Source organism: Lepisma saccharinum, chromosome 16, assembly GCF_977018435.1.
Source record: "Lepisma saccharinum chromosome 16, izLepSacc3.1, whole genome shotgun sequence".
In the NCBI taxonomy this organism is placed as follows: Eukaryota; Metazoa; Arthropoda; class Insecta; order Zygentoma; family Lepismatidae; genus Lepisma; species Lepisma saccharinum.
The window spans coordinates 56,033,718-56,051,431 of record NC_139244.1 but is presented as its reverse complement, the minus strand read 5'-3'; the positions used below and the strand labels follow the sequence as shown (position 1 = coordinate 56,051,431).

Below are 17,714 nucleotides of genomic sequence, written 5' to 3'. Positions count from 1 at the left end.
AAATTTGTAATTACATATAAATCCGTCCACTGGTCATGAGAGTACACTATTACCCAGCTACAGCAATGAATTCAGGCTGATGTTTCCAGGCATGTGGAAAGGGACTAGAGTTCATATGCAAGTAGAATGCATTCATTGATCGGAATAGATGTTACAAGATTGGCTATACAATTTCCAGCTAGCACACTACAGTCATAAGACTAGTTAAATTAAAATTCACATTCATTGCTTTCATTAACATGAGTACAGCTCCTAGAATAACGTAGTGTGGAAAACGACCCCAGAAACTGGTTCCCCAGACGGATGACAAACATAGATGGCAGTGTGATCAATGTCGGTGCTAATTTTCTTATGAAAGTAATGCAGCTTTGTTATTTTTTGGAATATATTATGTAGATTTGTTTCTCTTGAAAGGCGGTACGTGAATTGATGGAAACAGTTATATTTGTGGAGTGATTTGCAGTCACGAAATGACATTAATTTGGAAAGAAAAGTAAAATAAAATTAATAAATAAATAGCATGCGTAACACAAGAAGAAACATCGCAAAGTGATTCCGGACGACAGGTGTTGGATTGTGTACTAGAGTTTTATTTCTCTATGTTATTAGAATATAAATAGTATCCTGAGAGATATTTCATACCGAGGTGACAAACCACAAGTGTCGCTTGGAAGCGAGCAGTCCGTAATCAATGCAGCCTTTCGAACCGTAGGGACACAAGCTCTGACTGCACCGTTTCCTCAAGGAGATTTTACACCAAAGCGACACGCGACAAACAACACGAGGATTTCACACCAAAGCGACACTAGTCCTTCGGTCCAAGGCAACTTTCACACCGAAGCGACACACGTTGCTTGGAAACGAGCCAATCAAGAGCAACATTTCACATCGTAGCGTCATGACGGGAAGCACAGGCCAGCGTTCGGTTGGTGAAATCCTCAAGCGATAAGTGTCACGTGCCCCTTGTCGCTTTGGTGCACAATCTCCCTAAAGCAAGACACTCATTGCATTGCGCATGCGCGAACAACAAACCACGGCAACATGTTGCAAGCGATTGAGGAAATAGCCCAGTTTGAGCGACGCACAAGCAACAAAGCGACATGTGTGACTTATCGTGTCACCTAGATCTGTTGTTGTAATGTGCGGTTTTTCCTGTCTCGTATCTGTTGTTCACACAATTAGCAGCGAACGCTTGCCAATAGACTGAAGGCACCATGTCGCTTGTCACTTAGTTGGGAACTCCCCCTGTAGCACGTCGCTTCGGTCTGAGCACCCTTTATTTAAGGAGCTATCCGACCGAAGTAACAAGTAGCACGTGAATACACCATATGAACGTGTCGTTTGCTGTTTGGACCCTCATGTGCAATGAATGCTATTTTACAGTCTGGAAGTGTGTGTCACTAGTGTGACAGTGTGAACATCCGGTGTCGCTTGTCCCATTGGTTTGAAAGTTTCCTTACACTCATGTCGATGGCACTAAGAAAGTTTTGTGGGGTTCCCCTTGTCGTTTCATGGAATCATCATTATCATCATCGCCGCGATTAGTTTAAAGCGGAAGAAAAGAGACAGTAAATATCAAAAATACAAATGCTTCAGTGTGTATATCTTTAGAAGAAATGATGATGATAATAATAATAATGAACCTAATTCATACACAAAAATTTAGTTGCCAAGAGCATTCCATGCTTATTTTTTCTCCCGTATTATTAACGAAAGTATGACGATAACAGGACGTGGTCGACTGTCTAGAATGTTCGTTAATATCTTCGCGACCACTGTACCAAATATCATAGCAATTATCACATTCATAGAAATGCTTCATGTAAAAGAATCAGACGTTGCAGCAAAAACTCCATTTACTTCCATTATAAGCAGACGAATACCAAGCACCGGGTTCAACACCAGTGCCTCTAGCGGATCATTTTCGAGTGGAACCATCCAGAGCGCGCAGAACTGTGCCATTTTCCACACTACGTTATTCAAGGTGCTGTAACATGAGTATCTGACAAGGAGCTTTTATTATCTACTTCAGAGAACAGTATAAGTGGTAATAAGTGTTCCTTTAGAAACAGTTTTTATTTATATTTTATTTCTTTGTGTATGATTCATGAAACATATATTAAAAAAAAAATATAACCTGGAAAATTTACAATTAGTAGTCGTTCTTCTTGCACAGCAAAATTTCTTCAAATGTATTCTGCCAGTACCAGGTCCATAGCTAGTATTGATCTCCAGGGTCTTTGTAATTCAAGTCCATTTTTCAAAAGTTTAACAGTATTAGAGGAAGGTAAATTATTTGTGCTTGTGAGAGGATGTGGGTCATTAAGTTAATATAAAGTATAACATTTAGAAATATGATACAAATACTACAGTTTTTCCATATCTTTTAAAACATCTCTTGAAGTGCTAATGTCAAGGAGAGGGGACAGTTCCCCCTGGTCCCTGCTTGGCTATGGACCTGGACAGTACTATATAAAAATAAATTTGACACAATTGACAACCTTTGAATCTGGAAGGGACAAACAACTTTGCAGGTTTAACCCTTTCCGAACATGTGACCATCTTTTCATTACGGTCGTTACCAGTTCCCAATCCTATGACATGAAACAGCCATCGTGCAGAGGACCAATGAGCTTCTCGCAGGACCAAGAAAATATTCCTCCAATAATTGAAATTACGTTCTCAGGACCAGTGCAGGGTGGTCTGGATTTGACCTTTTGAACCTGTATTGCTGCAGATGGACTTGCACAGTGTTCAAGAACTTCAGAAATTATGATGACATCTAGTTTTGGAGGAAATCTCCCATATTTTTGCCCCATATCTCAAGGAAGGGGAAAAATTCAAATGAATGGTTGTTCCCATGATAGTGCAGCTGAGCGATCGCCGAGCACTTTAAGCAAGCAACCCAATTCCCTTAAACTACCAGCACTAAAAAGTGGAGACGACTGGTACAAATAACCAAAGTGCTGATGTACCCAAAAGCTTTTAATTCAGATTCAAATGTACCAAAATTTTGAACTTTTATCTGCTACAAATATGTGCATTAACAGGTCATTGTTTAATTTGCAGATAACCTTACTTCAGCAGCTGGTGGTGCAGATGCAACAGGGAACCCACAGCAGGGTTTTGGCAACATAGGTTTTGTCAATCCAGGGACATTCTCTGCTACGCAACCAGCCGCCTACCCTACAACACCAGATCCTGCGTTGCAACCACCTCGTTCATTTCATTCTGCGATGGGTGGTTACAACCCTCCTCCGTCAGCAGCCACCACTCCACCAACAGATTTGAGTAACAATAGCAATTTGCCTAGCGCAAGATCAGATTTGATGAATTTTGCAAATGATTCATGTAACACAGGTAAGTCAAGTAAAATGTTTGTTTTATTTTTACCCACCACTTAGTATTTGTAACACATTTCTGATTTTTATAACTGGTGACATTTCACAAATTTCTTGTTCACATCATCAGACTGCAAGAAAGAAGAAACCAGTATTATGGATTATATAGTTGGCTGAATCAGTTCCAAGATAATTGTTTATGTGTGACAAAACATGTGATCTCTCAATTGTCAAGTGTGACTTGCCCCTTGCTTCTTCTGCTGTAATCATCAGGGGTACCCTTAATCCTCCGTACCCCTACGAGAAGGTGATAATTTTTGCATCATTTATGAAGATTATGTTCCATAAGAACAATTTCTGTTGTTTTTGCTTTTAGCTCACGGAGATGCATTATAGTAGAGTAATAAGAGGTTTTTTTTTTATGGTACTACTTGCGACGTCATTTTCATTGTTGCCATCTCCCTGTAGTATGAACTAAATCTGTGGCATTATGTGTTATGCATTACTTTTGTAGTGTTTGTACAGAAAGGTAGTGGTTTTGAAAGTTATGACTTGCTGAAAGAATGGGAAATGGATGTGAACAAAGTTTGGCCTGTTGTGATGATTTTTTTTTGTAACTTGGAGCCGTATTGGAAATATCAGAGATTGAAGATTAGCAATCCTGGTGTTATGTCAGGGAGCATGAGATTTACTGCAGACGGTGTTTCGATTCATATCACAGGTACTTGGTTTTTGTTTGGAGGGTGGGTGTGCATCTTTAGTGTGGTAAGTGCTAGTAAAGAATAATGTATATTGAGCACTGTATCAATATCTTTAGTATCATAGCGTTCTTCGTCTGGTAGCCAGAGGTATATTTCTGTGAGTTGCACAAGGATGGTTTAGTGACCGGGAACAAGAAATGTGTCAAATGCAGTGGACGATTTCGCAGGAATGTTTGGATGAAGTTGAAAATATGACAGCGAGCAGAGAGTGGGTTGGTGGAATTCATTTTTAGGTGATCCAAATATAAGTTGGATTGCTCTGCTATGACCGGAACATTTATTGAAAATATGAAACTGTGTCTGACATGCATTTTTATTTCTGTGGTCTTGCGGAGTGGAGTTTTCCATCATTCCATCTCCAGTATCGTGAACGTCCAGGCGATATATCGCAATATTGAAAAAATATCGTCCAGCCGATATCAACTGGATGATATGTTGTCATGATATTTTGGCGATATGTGTTGTGTTGGTGATATATCATCATGATAATTGGTGGTATGTGTCATGTTGGCAATATATCATCACAATATTTTAGCAATATATGTTGTGTCAGCAATATATCATCACGATATTTGGTGATATATATATATCGTGGAGACGATATATCACCGATATCACAAAACGGAAAAAATATCAAATTGTATCGTCTGTGACAATATTTTCTTGACGATATATTGTGATATAAAATTTCCGATATTGTCCATCCCTAGTTGTTAGAGGGCCAGGTTTGGTCCCGATAGTAATTTGACTTTGTTGTTATGCTAGGAGTGTTTCTTACTTTTGCTCCTTTTGGGGAATTTTTATAGGAAAAAGAGCTGAAAGTAGTCCGGAATAGGAGTTTGTTTCACTTACGCAGGTGATACTTTGGGATCAAATATAACAGTTATTTGTTCTTTCCTCAAGCTGGGACCACTTTTAAATTACGTAAAACATTGAAATCTGTCAAAAAAATTAACATAATTCTCAAGAGGGTATACTGGGTCAACGGCCCCGCATCAGGACTCCTCAGGCTAAGGGCTTCACTAAACCCTCTGAGGTAGAGGTAACCATTGTAAAGCTTATGTGCTGTAACCGTAACTAGAGGTTTATTACTCTTGTATAACTTTTCAAGGGCTGTTACAGTTAGGTCATTTTCATTCTATGTTACGCTGGTTAAGGCTGGAATTAATACAGATTGTTTTCTCACCATTCAGGTTAGTATGTATAAATTTCCTCTGATGACACCTGTTGTCTTGTTGATTTGCAGATCACAGCATGAATGTTTACATCTTGATTATTTTCCATCTGTTTCATTAGGGATCTATGTATGATACTTTCTGTACTTTGCATAGTACAAAGTACAGGGTGATTTTTTTTAAAAACTCATGGTTTTCTTTGTTGTGTAAAATTTGTAAATGAAGTATTATTTCCATGCAGTTTGTGGCAAATGAATAAGGAAGTATGGGAGATTTATTGGAGTATGTTTACCGGTTTATATGCATCCCGGGTAATATCGCCCACGCCTCAACAAAAACAGCAAATATTCACCAGTGTACCCTACAATAACATTGAAGTATTGGATTTTTGCTAAACTGAATTAATGAAAATGAGTTCTTTTTCTTTTGTATTCAAATAAACATAACAATTATGGCACAGACATATGACATAACATCTCACCTTTAAAGAAGGTGCTGAAAGTGTGGACCTCCGTCCTGTAAACAAAGTTGAACACACCATTCCATGTTTAAGGGCTGTCTAACATAGTGTTTCTGCGCTAATGTTCGCAATTTCAGTGATAATGTTCTGCTTCAACATTTCCAGGGATGTAGGGTTGTTTGTGTACACACATCCCTTTAGGAAGCCCCACAGAAAGAAGTCAAGTGGAAGTTAAGTCTGGAGACCTCGGAGGCCACAATCCCTTTGAAATAACCCTATTCGCAAAGAAACTTTCAATCAGTGCCATACTGTCATGCGATGTATGGCATGTAGCACCATCCTGTTGAAATAACCCTGTGTGAGTTCAATGTCGTCCAAACTTTCAACAAATTCCATGAATATTGCCCTGTACCGCTCTGTGTTCACTGTTTCATTGAAGAAGATTGGACCCACTATACGTGATGCTGAGACAGCGCACCATACCCCAACTTTCTGTGGGTGCAACGGAATTTCAATTACACTATGTGGATTTTCAGCTGCCCATATCCATGTATTCTGAGAATGAACATACCCAGAGAGATGAAACCAGGCTTCATCAGTAAACCACGTTATTTTCAGAATATCATGATTACGCACAATAAACATTAAAAACCAATTACAGTAATCTACATGTTTAACTTTATCTGGATCCTTCAATTCTTGAACAGCTGTAACTTTGTACGCCCTTAGTTTCGCAGTTTTCGCTGCCTTTTGACATGTTGAATAGCTATAGCCGGTTTCTTGTGACAAACGACGGAGAGATTTCTTGGGCGACCTCAAGAGTCAAGCACTGACATCTTCCGCAACACCTGCCCGCGGGGTCCAATGCTTCCCTGTCTCACTCAGAAGCGATCCTGTTTCTTCCAATTTCTTCACTAGCGACAATATTGTGTTCCGTCTGGGGCAGAACGTGAGGCAAATTTGTTTCTAAATGCCCTTTGCGTAGCAACAACAGAATCAGTTTTCCAAAAACTTTTCACGATAAACACACGTTCCTGCAAGGAGTACACCATTCTTACTGTGTGTCCTGATCACAATAACGCAACTTTTCAGCACAACAATTACGCAAAAGCACACAACTTTCCAGCACAACAATATAACAGCTCAGTTTCCTGGTTATTGTTGACAATGACAACAGTGCTATCTACAGGAAGAAACTTAAACCTCCGCACTGCATCCAAACCCCCAGACCATATAGACGCGAAAGGTACACTGTTGAATATTTGCTGTTTTTGTTGAGGCGTGGGCGATATTACCCGGGATGCATATAAACCGGTAAACATGCTCCAATAAATCTCCCATCCTTCCTTATTCATTTGCCACAAACCGCATGGAAATTATACTTGATTTACAAATTTTACACAACAAAGAAAACCATGAGTTTTAAAAAAAATCACCCTGTATTTCTCAACTCCAATTTTCATTGATAATAACGTGAAAACCATGCCTGATGCACCAAGCTTATTGTAGCAACTCTAGCTCATCCAAATTTTGTTAGCAGACATCTGTTGACCACAAAGCTGCAGGAAAAGTCAAATAATAATTTGGCTCTGAAGTTGTACTTTTGATGGGAAATTTTGTTGAACCTGACAACACTACTTTGATTATGCCAGTGAGTAGGTAGTCTCTGGTGGAGAGGAGTCTCATGCAATACCAGTAGAGATGAAATTTAGAGAGAGCCCAGTGCTACAGAATTGCTATTTCAGGGTAAACATTAATTTCTAGAATTTCCTATATGGAATGAATTGGATACCAAAAGTATTTTAAAATATCTTAATATATGACGCTTCATAATGCAGAAAACTTGCTGTGAATATCCCTCTCAGTGTTCACATTATAAGAGATGAAAGTTGGGGTTGCACAACTTTGGAAATGCACTGTATATTGAGAGTATGAGGGCATGAGAGAAAGGTTGAAATTTGCTAAAATAAGTTTTTTTTTCTAAACAACCTGTGAACACATGCAGATACAGATTATTATTTTTCTGGGGAGATAGGGGTCAGAATACATGATGTAGACATACACACACATGGATGGGGGAGTTTGTGTATACAGGGTGTCCCCATACATCACTGATAAAATTTCACATTGTAGAGGAGTTCCAAGTTTAACCATCTTTCTTGGTTGTGGTTTGCTCATTGAGGCCTTGTTTCGATGTTACAAATCCTTGTAAAACTGTCATTTCTATGTTCACAAGTTTGCAGTTGCCACTGACATTAATTTTTGGAGAACTTGAGGTAAGTTTGCAACACTTACAGTTGTGCTACGGAAACAAACTCAGTAACATACACCCTATACATTAAGTTGACTAACTGAAGTAGTCCTGTAGGACGAATATCAATGAAGAAACATATGTAAAGTATACATATTGCAATATACAGGGTGAGTCAAAAGTCCCTGACCACCCCTTATAAAATGAAAGGGAGTGTAGATTGCAGCAATTGGTCATGGTAAAAATATGTTATGCCTAGGGGGAAACTTTTTGGTGCATGTCATGACAAGGTCCACCATGTTGGATCCAACTTTATTTCTTTAAATGGGAAGGGGGCATGTGGAGTATGGTTTTGGGCTAGAATTTCACCGAGAATTCAGTGGTGAAGTCATATTTATGAAAACTTTAATGATAAGGAAGTTATGGACATGACAGGCCACGATCTGGTAGGCCAAGAACTGCCACTGACGAAGGAACAGCTACGGCAGTGCTAGCATCGTTTGCCAAGTCTCCACAGCGCAGCACACGTCGAATGTCTGTGTAATGTGGTGTCAGCCAGAGTTCCATTTGCAGGGTGTTAAAGATGGTTTAGTGGCACCTGTACAAGCTGCAGCTGCAACACAATCTCTCTGAGGACGACCCGAATAGTAGAATGCAGTTTTGTGAATGGGCTGTGGAGCAAATTTGCCAGGACCCACACTTTGCACTGCATATTCTGCATTCTGATGCATTTTTATGTGAATGAAGTTGGATCCAAGATGGTGGACGTTGTCACGACATGCACCAAAAAGTTTCCCCCTAGGCCTAACATATTACTACCATGGCCAATTGCTGCAATCTACACTCCCTTTCATTTTATAAGAGGTGATCAGGGACTTTTGACTCACCCTGTATATTGCAATATGTATACTTTACATATGTTTCTTCATTGATATTCGTCCTACAGGACTACTTCAGTTAGCCAATTTAATGTATAGGGTGTGTGTTACTGAGTTTATGTTTGTGTAGCGCAACTGTAAGTGTTGCAAATTTACCTCAAGTTCTCCAAAAATTAACCTTTTCCCCAATTTTCTTATTTTCTTCTACAAATTGGGCATGATGGGTCCCATATGTACCTCGTAGGATTCTGTGTTCCATAAGCTTTCCAACGAGGTATCATTTGTGATTCTTGGATAATTAGTAGAGGAGCACAAAGGCCGCCAACATGAAGCTCTGCGATTTCATTCTATACTATACTATACTATAACTGGCATTATTTCGAAATCTGAGGCTGCAGGACAGAAACCAAGTTCAAATTTGTCTTCAGCAGCTCGAAAACTAAAAGGAACACCTTCTTTTTCCGGACCCTGTGGTCGAGTGGTTAGCACATCATGCTGCTTCGCCAAGGGTCTTGGGTTTGTATCCCACTCGGGCTTGGTTGTTTGTGAATGTCCATTCATCAATTTCTTCATATCATCACTCATCCCCATCTTCGCAAATTAGCCAAAAGTGGCAGAAAAAGCGAAGTAAAATAAAGCAAATCAATCAATCAACTTCCATTATTGTGGAACATGATAATCCTGATATTGTAAAATTTAGTTTATCTTATTCTGACATTGACGTGCATCACAGTTAATTTTAGGAAAAGAGGTAAAACTGTAGATGTTTCATTGTTTAAGTTACAGCAGAAGTATCATGATTTTTATAAAAATCTTGTTTATGATGGTGTTGATGTTGAAGAAGAATGTGAAAATCTGGGAATGAAGCTGGATTAATACATGTTAAATAAAGGTAAATTAATAAATAAGTTTTACCCCATTTTTTCACTTGTGTATATTTTTTCCTAGTAAACAGCACAAAATCTGTGAAACTATTAACCACGATGGTTCAAGAATTTGCAGATAAACTTGAAAAACCATATTTTAAAGAACTTTAAAGAATTACGTCATAATGTTAAAAATCTCCTGAGTTTTGAAATTAAACAGAAAATGTCATTTTTCTCAAAATGAACTTTGGTTGGGATCTGCCGTTATTATTCTGAGCACCTGAATTCTTTGAATGCAAATGCGTCAAATGAGATAAGAAAAGCATGCATCTAGAATGCTGATTTTTTGGCCCATTTCATTCCTTTGTATTAAAACTTAGACTGTAATGTTTTAAATTTGTTTCGTCTTGTTTTGAGCCTTACTGCTTTTTTTTTTTATATAGTGCCTACAAATGACTGTTTTGATGTTTAATACCTGTTTTGCATAATTTTTACTAACAGTGCCTTTATTGGTGGTTTTTGCTGATTTCTGGTTTATCACTTCTTTGACTCTCTTTGCAGCACATTGTACAAATATAATCTCGTTTTATGATTGCCCCTTCAACAATTTCATCTAACCGCCATTCAACATATGTATATAATCTGCTACCCCTGTGGCACAACAGCCCCTGAGGTCCAGGGCCTACCTACCAACTGCCAGCCTCACTCCCACCTGACGTGGTGGGAGATCATTCAACCAGTTATGGGGCGATGTGTGGTCAGCGCAACAAGCCCCCCAGTCGTTGTCGTAGCTCCCCAATTTCCTCAGTCCTTATGATAGTGGATGGCCACCAGTCCCATACACAGGCTGAAATCTCAGGAGGAAAGTTGTTATGCTTTCCCCCCTAGGAGACTCGAACCTGTGGAAGGAGCTTATAGCCTGATGCCTTAGATCGCACAGCCACAGTGCAGAACAAATTTCACATGTTGTTAGTATTTATGAGAAACTTTAAAAAAACATTATATTAGTCAGGGGCGATTCCTCCATGTAGGAAGTGAGGAACTTTCTACAGTTCAGTTGTACTCATTTCGAGTTCTTTACTTTTTAGGAGTTTAATGCGTTAATAAAATTATGAGCGCAATGTACGTACAATTGACTAGATTAGCTACTATCAAGTGTTGACTGCTTTTCCACGCAGCAGACGAAAGACGATGGCCACAGGCTTTCTGCCGCTCGCTGAGGAACCACGGCCGTCCTCCTACAGACAGATGAGTGAGGGGTGGAAGGGGCAGAGAAGGGAGGGGTGGCGAGGACTGAGGAAACAGCAAGTTATTCCTCAATCAGCGTTGCCAATCCCAGCAAAATGGTACTAAACCAAGCACAGTTTGATATTTGTGGACACTTAACACCCTGCTTTTGACATAATGGTAAAATCTGCAAACGCCAGTCCCTGGGAGACAAACGAAAGGGAAGTATGCTGATCCAGCGGCAAGCTTTTTTACAACCATGTCACAATCCATCTTCTATATTTTCTTCATCCTGCCCAATTTAGTTCGTCAGGAGATTTTGTGGTAGGAAATCGGTGGAAATTTAGAGGTAAACAATTTTCTCAAACCTTTTTAAGTTCTATGTTGAACTCATGTGGTTTATTGCACAATTTAAAACAATTTTGGGGGAAAATTTGTACTATTACATAACTGTTAAGAATAAGTAACGCAAGTTCAAACATCTAGAAAAGTAGATGCAGAATTACAATTACCTGAAAAAAAGTAATTAATAATAAATCTTAGCACAATTTAGAAACATTTAGCATAATTTCAAAGTTTTAGCAGCACTTTTTGTTATCGTGAATCCACTCGACGACAGGGAGGAAGAAGAAAATCGAAATTCTTGAAAAATCTGGAATATCGTTAATGTTATTTTCGTCGATTTTATAGGTTCACATTTAAATATTTCATAGTTCAAAGTGAAGAGCAAGGGCCCCTTGCCCTACCTTGAGCATAGGCCTGCAGCTAACATTCTAAATGCAAAGGATAGTACAAGCGATACATGTGAATGCAATTGAACGCATTTTTCAAACCTTCCTCGGTTTACCATAATTTCTTCCTACACACCGAAAAAGTCACGTCTTCACTGATATTAGTGAAAATTATGACTCGCATACTATTTGAACTGACCTAAAATTTTCACTAACTTTTAGTGAGTTATTACACACGTCATGTTCCACTTCTAATGGTAGTTGTACTTAGACTTGTGTATGTGATATACGTATACAACAAATGAGGTGAAAATTTGTGTTGTACACGGTTTCAGAATTAGCACTTTTTTTTATATGTAACCATAAATGTATCGCCCACTGAAAATGCAAATATTGTAGGTCCAATTTATCAGTTTCTTTTTCAGAAGTGCCCTTTAAAGTTCGACACAGCTGCCAGATTTTGGAGAAAACCAAAACACCCTCAAAACAGCATTGTTGTTTGCAGGGACGTAGCTAGGTTGATCGGTTTGGGGAGGCCCAAATGTCAGAAAAATCTTAATCAAATCATTAAGAAAATTAACAACAACCAACATTATGTATGTATGTGGGTATGTGTGTGTATATACCGGGTGGTCCATTTATAATGATAGTATGGAATATCGCATGCAGAATGCATCCAATTGAAAAATTGCACAGAATAAAAGTTTGATACTATTGAGGGGGTAAGTCAATGCCGCAAAAATTTCGTCGGCGCCACCCACCCCTTAGGGGGGGGGGGTTAAATTTGAAATTTCAAATGGAACACTCCCATTCGTTTTACATATTTGGATTCCGTGTTGAAAAAGAAGAATTTTTTGTTTGAAAAATTTTGTAAAAAAATTGGAAACTTCGAACATTTATAAACATTTGGTAGTTTCAGATTCATTTTGTTCCCTTTATGAAATAACGGTTTTGGTTTCCATTGAGGACATTGCATAAACAAATTTTATTCAAAAATGTGTGCAACGAATTCGGCAAAAGAAAATTGTTTGCAATTTATGTTTTTGTGTAACAATAAATAATATTAATTTGTTCCAACTCTTTGGTTTCAAGGAACCCCCCCCCCCCCCTAACGATGTCCCTGGTTGTTTGAATCTAGGGTATTGGATGGTAGCGTAGACAAAACAGTTGCATCCTAAAAAGGCTACAGGAAAAGTCCCCATTTGTTTACAATTTGGAGATGGAAGATTTGCACTCCCAATAGGCGATATATGCATTTTCCTGTACGATTGAGTTATTATATAATTCTTTTGTGTCTATCTTTAGGTGGCCAGGCAAACTTACCCGCTGAAAAAATAGCCAAAGCTCAGAAGTACTGCAAATATGCATCAAGTGCATTAAATTACGATGACATCCCAACTGCTGTTGACAACCTTCAGAAAGCTCTCAAATTACTTCAGACAGGAGAAGATAGTTGAGTGATTTTTAGCAAAAAAAAAATGGGAAGTACTGGCTAAAATACTAAGTAATTTTCAAACTGACATATTTTTCATTCTCATGTGTGATATATAATTCTTATATTGTGGCTTATGTAAATAGTTCTTGGTTATTTTTCTAATTATAGAAATGCAGATTTGTTTTTTAGACAATTTCTATTCAGTTGAGATGAAGTGATAAGATGAAGCTTTTGTGTGACAACACTATTTTTCTCTTTTTTTATGCTACTAGCGATTACCTCAAGAACATGCATATATTGTTACAATTGCTGATGCCTTGATAGTTGTAATTAAAATGTAAAAAGTCTGTTTCTGTAGCTGTATCTATGCCTAATATGCATCATAAATAAGGACTGAGTAATTTTTCTGTACATGATCAGAATTGTGCAATGTTATATATGGGCAAGTCAATGTGATATTGAATAAAATTGTGATGACATTTTTAAATGATTTGTAATTCATTACTTTTCCACCAACTTTCAGCTGTATTTTACAACAGGCACCGTTTTTGTTTGAGACAAGATGCAAGTAAGGCATGTACATGAGTGTGGAACAAAATAATAGACATTGTATCTAAAGGTATCTGATTGGCGGTTACGCGGAGATAAGTAATTAACTCTGATAAACTTACTTTTCAATTTTCCGCGTAAATTTCTTTCGCGATCGATTTCGCCAGCCGTCTGGTGGCTTCGTCAGGCATGTACAGTACGGCTGGCGAAATCAATCGCGAAAGAAATTTACGTGTAAAAATGAAAAGCAAGTTTATCGTAGTTAAAATAATAGAAACAAATCTATTTTGTGGTGTGGCGGTGGTTAATGTGGTGTGGATATCTTATGGAAGAAGTTCCATGCTGTTCCTATTTTCTTTCAACCAATTAATTTTGAAAGTTCGCCACCTTCATTATCACAAGTAATGGACCTTAGAATTACCATTCATCTTGAAAATCTTTTAATTTAGTCGTACTGGTGCCTCCTCTTATCGATGGTTTCTCACATGCAGGTGGTGTTATGTTTATGTCTGTATAAATGTAATTTACAATATGTATATTTGATGCTTTTCACGGTCAAGTCGTCCATGGAGCGGTGTCCAGCATTTGGGGCAGTGAGAACCTGTCTGCCGGCAAAGAATTACATTGACAGTTTCAGTTCCTCTTCTGATGTGGTTTCAATTTCTCTCCTGATGTTTAAAAGCTTGTTAGTTCATCATGCCATGGAAAAAATGTCTGTTTCTTGTGCAAGGCGGCGGAGGGATTTTTGAGAAGTATGTTCTAATTTTGCTCCACAAGGGTCGTTCAAGGTTGACCGGGATTTTCGTACGTAAAAAATCGATGAATAGCCGGATCATGATGAAACGTGCGGGTGACGGAATGTATTTCTTCACGAGTAACTAGCGCCCGGCATGACGTATTTCGCGCATGCGCAGCAGTTGCAGCGAACATGGCGGCAAGCAGTGTGTCTGTGGCTGTGGAGCAGCGGTGTGTAATCAAATTTCTCGTGAAGGAGAAAGTGAAACCAGTTGAGATTTTCAGACGATTGCAAGCACAGTATGGTGAACAAACGAGGTCGCGGACAAGAGTGTATGAATGGTGTGAGCAGTTTCGCGAAGGACGGGAGCTGGTGACAAATGAAGCGCATGGACACATTCGCCCGACTGCAGTCACACCAGTGAATATTGCACGTGTTGAGCAAATGATTCTTGAGAACCGGCGAGTAACAGTGCGGGATATTGCTGCCGAGGTGAATATCAGTGTCGGGAGTGTTGAGACAATCATTCACGACCACTTACGCTTCCGCAAAATCTGTGCAAGGTGACATTCGATCAGAAGTGGACACGCAGGACGGTCTGTGAACAGCTTCTGAATCGGTTTCGAGCAGAAGGTGATGTATTGTGCAATCCATCATCACGTGTGATGAAACATGGTTGCACAATTCAACCCCAGAGACCAAAAGACGCAGCATGGAGTGGCGGCATAAAGGTTCCCCGCCCCCCAAGAAAAGCAAAATGCAGCCGTCCGCTGGAAAGATCATGGCAAGTGTCTTCTGGGACATGAAGGGCGTTATCCATGTGGATTTTCTGGACAAAGGGAGCACGATTAATGCCCAGTATTACTCCACATTGTTGAGTGGTGCTGTACGAAAGTCCATTCGCAAGAAAAAACCTGGGATGTTGTCTGGAAATGTCATTCTTCTCCATGACAATGCCCGCCCTCACACGGCCAATGTGACAACAACAACTCTGGCCGACATGCGCTGGGAAGTTCTGTCCCATCCCCCCTACAGTCCGGATTTAGCCCCCAGTGATTATCATTTGTTTGCACCCCTTAAAGACCATCTGGGAGGGAAGAAATTCACGACAGACGAAGCACTGCGGAGCGATGTCCTCCAGTGGCTACGACAACAACCAAGTTCTTTCTACGCCAAAGGAATTCGGGAGCTGCCAGAACGATGGCAATGGTGCCTCGACGTGCACGGAGAATACTTTGAAAAACTGACATAGTTTAGTGTTTCTTCTGCTACCTATTTCCTCTGCAGAAATAAAAGTCCCGGTCAACCTTGAACGACCCTTGTAGTTTCTCCTCATTAAGCACATGCCGTTTCACCCTTCGCTACTTATCAAGATCAGACCGTGTTTCTTTAAATTTGTTCACAAGTTTTCGAACACTTTCTCTGTGTGAAACAGAAACATCTGGGAATTCTCTGGCAAAACACCCTCTAACTTCCCTACAATAATTCATAATGAGAGTTGCGCATAAAAATTCGTTGTTTTGAATTGTGTGTATAGCATTGCATTATTAGACTGCAGAAAGTCATCAGTAATATGTAAACTAAAACAAACCAATCTAAATCATCAATCAATCACTTCATAAACACATGGACTCCAGCTATCTGGAGCACTGCATACAATGCCAAGGTCAGCGTAAAGCTGTGGGTATAAATGCAGGCAGACGTGCTCTCACTGCTGCCGCTCCACGGACCGTGAAAGCCCTGTATACGAGGAGTATCAAAAAAGTAAGTTCTGATGGACTATTTGGAAATAAGAATATGTATATTTACAAGCAATTTGTATTGTCATTTGATGCGTGCTACTTTTTTATTTATTTGCCACCATAAATAGTGCCCACTTGTTGTAATGGGTGCATTTTGTATACCTTCACCTTAGAATTATGCCACCTGTAATACAAACCATGTAATAACGGCTTCTTTGTCCACTCCACTCTCGACTGCTGCTTCAATTCAGAAGTTGTGTGCAATACCTATATCATATACTGTGTCACAGTGGCGTGCAGTGCTAAATTAGGCGGGGAGGACAGGTGGCGTACACAAGGGGGGTTACGGGGTTTAACCCTCCCCCCCCCCCTTTGAGCTTGTGAAATATTATGAAAAATGGTGTGGATAAAATGTAAATGGCCAATTTATCACAGTCAGATCTGGGACAATACTATTACTATTACTACTACTACTAATAATAATAATAATTTGAATTATTTCCTTGCAGCCTGCAGAAAAGCACAGCATTCCAAACACACGCATCTTTCAGAGTGAATCTGAATGCCTTGAAAATTAACGCGAATTCTTGAAAATAAAATATGAGGGCAAGTATGATTTAAAAGAGAGAAAAGTTCCTTTGTACCTCAGGTGTAACAATGTTCAATACACTGGCGTACGCAGGACTTTTTTTCGGAATGGGCTGGAATAATAAATGTGGATAGTACATGGCTTTGTTTTGGAGGGCAGGATGCATAATAATATATTTCGTACTTTTGGAGCTTTTGAGTCTATTAAAATTGTATTCAAAGACAAAAATGGTAACCGGGACTCACTTTAAAAGAAGTTCCGCATTTACGCATTTTGATTTTTTAAAGTTCTTATTGGATTTTTATTTGATAATTGATTTTCTCAAAATTTCGGTAAGGGCTGGAACCCCATCAGCCACCCCTCTATGTACGGGAGTGTTCAATGAACATGTATTTTTTGTGTGAGTAATGTGAATTAACTAAAGAAAGTTCTTGGTTCGTTGTAAGAGGCTAATGTATAGACAAAGGCTAGGCGGACAAGAATACAGTCACCAGTTTCCCATTGTTTACCGCAGCACGTTTGAATGTCTCACCTTGTTGACTAGACAATTATTCAAACGACAATAAGCTAAACTATTTTAAAATATTGGTGAAAACAGTGAGACAATCCAGATGTGAATTATGTGGGACATTTGTGCAGGGAAGAAGCCGGAAAAATTCCAACCAATTCCGGAAATCGAACCCGAATCTCCCATGTGGTTGTCAGATGCTCTACCGACCAGACCACCGCAGCTCTTTGGATGAGTTCCTATACTTTGATTATTTCAATTTATTTTAATTTTTTTTTTTTTTATGGATTTTCTTCACTTAAAATGTCTCACCTTGTCACCTTGTTGACCAGACAATTATTTCGTAACAAAGAAAAAAAAAATTTGATAAAAATAGAATGATTAGAAAGCAATTTTCTTCTATTGCTTTCATAAATACTATATTTATGTAGATCTCTACTACTTAATAGTAGTAGTGGTATTAGT

General features: G+C 39.0%; 1 protein-coding gene across 1 annotated transcript in view; it reads left to right on the top strand.

Annotated features, from left to right (window-relative positions):
* The window catches only part of Vta1 (vesicle trafficking 1), a 28,271-nt gene extending 14,644 nt beyond the window's left edge, over window positions 1–13,627 (top strand). The window contains exons 4-5 of the mRNA XM_083137425.1: window positions 3,070–3,360; window positions 12,996–13,627. Of these exons, the coding sequence (XP_082993551.1) occupies window positions 3,070–3,360; window positions 12,996–13,147 (443 nt within the window). The 3' untranslated portion in view covers window positions 13,148–13,627. The remainder of the gene's footprint in view (window positions 1–3,069; window positions 3,361–12,995) is intronic.
* Window positions 13,628–17,714: the final 4,087 nt, after the last annotated feature.